General features: G+C 41.0%; 1 protein-coding gene across 2 annotated transcripts in view; it reads left to right on the forward strand.

Annotated features, from left to right (window-relative positions):
- The window catches only part of ntng2b (netrin g2b), a 112,601-nt gene extending 106,884 nt beyond the window's left edge, over window positions 1–5,717 (forward strand). For both annotated transcript variants that reach the window (XM_061733752.1, XM_061733753.1), the window contains 2 exons: window positions 2,724–2,858; window positions 3,952–5,717. In XM_061733752.1, the coding sequence (XP_061589736.1) occupies window positions 2,724–2,858; window positions 3,952–4,175 (359 nt within the window). In that variant the 3' untranslated portion in view covers window positions 4,176–5,717. The remainder of the gene's footprint in view (window positions 1–2,723; window positions 2,859–3,951) is intronic.
- Window positions 5,718–6,000: the final 283 nt, after the last annotated feature.

Genomic DNA, 6,000 nt, shown 5'->3' on the forward strand with positions numbered 1-6,000 from the left:
TTCGCATTGGGATTTTCAACAAGAACATACATGCGGGGGGGGGGGGCAGATAAATAATTCAGAATAAAAAAGAGCTAAAACATCAGGTATGATTCTCTATAATGCCACTCTATTGTGCAGTTGCCCTGAAGCAGATGTTCTAGGTTAAAAAAAAAAAAAAAAAGATCCAACAAGACACCATCCAAAAATATATTTGTGAGCAGGGCGAGAGAGTAGAAGGCCCTGGTCCCAACTAGTGGTCTGCATAGGCTTGAAAATTAAACCCAAGCCCATGAAGTGCTTATTTATGTAAGTCCCCGACCCAAAAAAATACCCGACAATGAAGCAAATACCCAAAAGTCAGAGCATATTTTCATATACAACCAATAAAGCTTTTATATCACAGGTAAGCAAGGCAGCAGGGCCTCTAAACCAGCAACTAACTTTCTGAGTAATGATCAAACAATAAAATGAAATGAATTAATTATTAAAATGCAAAACCTTACAAACGTAATCAGCAACAGACAACGACGGAGAGAGCAGGAGGATGTTTTCTGCAATAACGAAAATAATACAGGGCAACAGCCTGTCTCATAGTATTAATTATTATTTTAACCTATCTGACTGAAGTTACGGCGGATGTCCGTTTCCCCCGACCAAATCACTCACATCCCATTCATTTTTCTATGGAAAGCCACGAGGCGTGGTTATTGAATAGGCAAGCTAGCTTAGCAAGGCAAAAGGTCCAGGCGGGTATGGGCACCACGTTAAAAGAGTTCTGTGATATCCAAGCGTGAATACTCATAAAACACTCAAAAAACAATTGTGGCTGTAGTAGGTTTCCCTTTGTTTCATGATCCCTCACTACCTGCCGGGACAGTGCAGTGCAGTTATGGCACACGTAACCCATCGATTCTGAACTACTGTATCAATTAAGTAATAGTTTGACGGGTAACATATTTAATTAGGGCCCGAGCACTGACAGTGCGAAGGCCCTATTGTATCTGTAGGAATTTTTTTTTGTTTTTCTTCCGACGAAATTAGGGCCTTTTTTCCCCCCTAAACGTGCCCCAAAAGTCACCAAATTTTGCACGCAAGGCAGGCCTGGTGAAAAAGTTGATATTTAATGGTTTGCATTAATGTGCGTGGCCTAATGTCTCAACAGCGCCCCCTAGAAAACTTCATGCCTCAAGCCCCACAATACGGTTTGACGTACATACACGAAAATCGGTACACACCTGTGTCATGTTGCAACTTAAAGAAAAGTCTCTTGGTGCCATGGCCGAAACCGAACAGGAAGTCAGCCATTTTTAATTAATCGTGTAATTTTGGCGCAATTTATGCCATTTTCACGTGCCGTACTTTAACGAACTTCTCCTAGCAGGATCGTCCATTCGACATAAAACTCGCTCAGGAGACACAAAAGACGTTAACGATGAAAGTTATCAAAATCGTGAGTTTTCGTGAAATGGCATGGCCGTGGCGCCGCATCAAACTTCAACGTTAAACAGGAAGTGATACTAGTAGCTGATTGGTCGATATATCTGCCATAACTTTTGAATGGTTTGACATAGAGAGTCAAGGGTGGTGTCATCGGACTCGGTTTTGAGTCCTTGACCATAATTGGTGCAAATTAGCCCCGCCCCTTCTTCTGATTGGTCGATATTTGATAGTCCCTATTCTCTGCCATAACTTTTGAACGGGTTGTGATAAAGACATGTGGGTGATGTCATCGGACTCGGTATTGAGTACTTGACCTTCATTTGCATGAATTAGCCCCGCCCCTTCTTCTGATTGGTCGATATTTGAGAGTTCCTATTTTCTGCCATAACTTTTGAATGGTTTAACATAAAGAGTCATGGGTGGTGTCATCGGACTTAGTTTTGAGTCCTTGACCTTTATTGGTGAAAATTGCACATGCAAGGGGCCCTTTCATCGCTGCTTGCAGCTTTAATTCAGCTTAAAATTAGATCTTTTTTGTATTATTACATCAAAATAGCTAAATTGAAACCTGAACGTGGCTGAAATGTTAAGTTGCCTCCATGTGACTCCATGCAAGCCCAAATTATTTATCTTAAAAAAACAACACCTGACCTGGCCCAAACCCGTGATGGGGCTTCAAGCTCCGTTGGGCTCAGATTGGGTTTAAAGACCTTTCGTCCCCTACAATTTACTTTCAAAAAATGCAATCATGGAAAAGCCAGAAACTTTCGGCTCTTTCCAAAAGACACATTTTTATTTCTTTAGAGATTTTAGCGATTCTGAATGATTTCTAAACCGGGACCTTTTTTGTCGCTTTTGGTGACTTATTTCCTCCCCATCCACTGAAGCTGCCCATCTAGAAATACACCGTTTGTCAAATGAACGGATAAATCATCAGTTGTCGTGCACAGCCCTCGCTCCATAAACAGAAAACAAACAGTCGGGGAGCCTACCTCCCAAACTGGACCTATTCCTTTTCTGATACCGGCATCAGCAAGTATTTACACCTAGGCACAATCCCATACCCCTTCCTGTTTATTGGCTTATCAAGCTTTTTAAGGATCAATCACATGAAAAAAACAGTATCAACAATAATAACAATCATATGAGGTTACTACTAAATAAATAAATAAAGAGTTAATTTGCAAAGTTGAACTTAGAAAGAGGCAAGCCATTAAGTATGCAGATAACAGAATGATGAAAAGATGAAATGCCTAAAGAGATGAGAATGTCCCATGTTTCCCTCCGTTCCCTCCTTTCAGAGTGCAACTGCAACCAGATGGGCTCTGTTCATGACCGGTGCAACGGTACAGGCTTTTGCCAATGTAGAGATGGAGCCACAGGGGCCAAATGTGATGACTGCGTGCCAGGATACTACTGGAAACAAGGCTGTTACCGTGAGTATAAGGAGACGGATTTGATTGGGTTCATGTGTAAAGACGTGCGGGTAGAAGCAATGTTCCAGCCTTTCTGGACCTTTTCAGGTACGCCGTCCGCTTAACTTCTGCCGCTCCAAATGTTTCTTTTGCACACGGGGGAATAGATCATGTAGCTCATTAGCAGCATCAGCTGCTACTTTTATTGATGAGCCTGTCACATCTTAACCCCATTACAGAAAATCGCCTTCTTCTGTCATCCACCATCCAGTCAGGGCCTCAAATAAACCGTCCACGCACTCTCAATCTGGAAATCAGGCATGGGTGCATTTAACAGTTTTTTTTCTTTTTCTTCTTTTTGTTTTATAATAATAAATCACTCATTATAATAAACAGTAGAACAGTTTGTTTTAGGTTAGACATCAAACAGTATGCAAGAGTGCCAATTGTCTCTGGTGTAATAAAAAAAAATGTTAGCAAATCTAGTAATTCCTCACCGCTGAAGCCTAATCCTCCGTTTCCCTTCGAAACATTTTGAGGTCAGGCATCTTGTGTAGCGCAACTGCTTATGTGCCGTTCCTGAAGCCTTTTATAGACTCTTAATGACGCTACTTGTTCCTCCAGTCATTACTTACCAAATATCAACCGGGCTGTTTATTTTCTGCAACGTTTGATACAACTGTTTTGACTTGACCCTGAGAAAGTGCAGGCTCAAGAAAAACAGATGGAGAAAAGGGCAGCGAAATAAAAAAGGCAGGTGTTACCTTTTCTTCTCCCCAAGGAAAAGACTGGAGAATTTATCTTGCCTCTTTCCTTCCTCCTGCTATCGTTCCTTTTTCTCTCTGTCTCCCTGCCCTGAATTCATATTTTCCTGCTGTATCACCTCTCCTATTTTCCCCGCATGCTGCCCCTGCTTATCTTCTAACGCCCATCTTTTGCTTTGCCACATGTCCATCTTTCATTTTGATGCCCTGTACTCCCCCATAATCTTTTTTACCGCCTGTCACTCCGACGCTTGGCTGCATGGTTTTGATTTCCGACCATTCCTGCTCCACTATCGCTCGTTTTCTCATTCCTCTGCTCCTCCACTCTTGCCTTGTGTCTCAACTCGCAGCTAACGTTTGCGACGAGGAGATGCTGCTGTGTCAGAACGGAGGAACGTGCTACCAGGGCCAGAAGTGCATCTGTCCTCCGGAGTTCAAGGGGGTACTTTGCCAACAGTCCCGCTGCGAGGCGGGCAAGGACTGCAATGGCACCTCTTCGCCACACCTCTCGCCGGCCACGCTGCTGCTCTGCACTCTGCTAACCTACATGCTGGCCACGTTATCACCCCACTGAGAAAATCTCCCCCTTCAGACAAAAGGAGTGTGTGCATCCAAGTGTGTATGTGAGGCGAAATGGCGGCCCAGAGTTTGGGAGGGCCCCTTTAAGTCATGGACCCCGAGAAATACACACAACCGCACTCTTATAAGCACACACTCACTCATGGAACACTACCTATCCCCATCCTCCTTCAAACACACACACACACACACTCCTCACAGGACTGTTAGGACACCGAGTGTGTACTCAGGTGTGAGAACGACAACCAGGAAAAGAAAAAAAGGAGCAACCTCAAAGACAAGAGATGCAGTGAAAGGGGAAAAGAAAAAATCATACCAACCACTGTTCCCTTTATTCTTCAGCTGGATCAATGTGCATCAAACCAAAAAGCATAAACATAACACCTAAATCACCACTGTTTCACTACAAAGGGAATGGCTGTTGTAAGCACAAGGACTTATTCTTTTCTTTGGTTTCCTCTTGGTTGAGCCGGGGAGTTTGCCTCTGTCGGACCGACAGCTGACACGTGTAGTCGGACTTTCGTGTGACGGCGAGACGCGTTGACTCGACAGACGGGTCAGGAGGTGCTTGTTTGATTCCGCTGCTGAGGCCTACATAGTATATTAACCAAGTTTCGTTTTGTTTTCCTGAAAAATGAGACTTGATTTTACATTTATTCTATTTCTGCTGCATATTGTTTTGTTTTGTTTTGTTTTATTTTATTGTACCTTCAGCCATTGTATTTAAATGTGCCCACAAGCAGTCGCTGAGATTATAAATATTATATAATATCAAGGGGGTTATGAATTCTTAAAAATATAACAATAATTAGTCACCATTACGGTTGTTTATAGGAATGAGTGATTGTTGCCACACTTAACGAGATTTACTCTTCACACTATTCAGGAAGCAGAGTTTAACAGGTTTCAACGAATCAGACGTCTACATGAAAGAGAAAAGATATGAACCACTTATCAATATTATATGACATTATTTGAATATTTTTTGTAGAAATTATTTTTGTTTGAAGTTACAATAAATTATAAAAAAAATGACATATAGAATAATTCCAAATGTGCATTTTATTACACTGAGTGTAAAGCTTACAGTAAATATGACTGTTATTTGACTTCTTGCTTGTACCTTTTTTCATTTATGTGTCAAAACAAGATTTGACTAAAGAGCTGTGATCTATTTCATTCACGTCGGACGTGGCTTTGCTCATTACAGCAAACAGATTATACGGTTTGAGAGTCTGCATTCTGTCCAATAGTCATAAAGATCAACAAGGAGATTACACAAACATTTAAAAAGAAGAAAGAATGGACAGAGCCCCTGTGATGTCACCCATCTTTTTTTTTTTGAGGTCTCGTTTTGACTTTCATATCCAGCACCATGTTGGTAAGAACCAATGCAGCCGACCCAAGTAATCAGAAAACATGAGTGGAAGTGGGCTGATGTGCAACTTACTTTGGTTACTGGAAATTAGTTATTTTAGTTTGTCTGGCTCATATGAACCTAGGGCTGTTCGATTTTGCCCAAAAATAAAATTTTCGATTTTTTTCTCTCAAAATCCGATTTTAGATTATGATTACGATTATTTTGTGAATTGACAAAAGGCAAAGAAATTATTTCAAATATGCTGTTTTTTTATTGAACATTTGCCCCATTGGGCTTTAAGTGCAAACTTTGCTCTAATAAACCAAAAATGAATGAATAAAGTGCAAAACTCTGTAAAATAAGTTGAAAAAAAGTTTTAAAAAATTAATAAAATATAAAGTTTTATCTCTGAAAAAAAAAGTCAGCAAATCAGCACTTGCAAACATACAGTAAGTTATAT

The sequence above is a fragment of the Cololabis saira genome, chromosome 11 (assembly GCF_033807715.1).
Source record: "Cololabis saira isolate AMF1-May2022 chromosome 11, fColSai1.1, whole genome shotgun sequence".
NCBI classification, from domain to species: domain Eukaryota; kingdom Metazoa; phylum Chordata; class Actinopteri; order Beloniformes; family Belonidae; genus Cololabis; species Cololabis saira.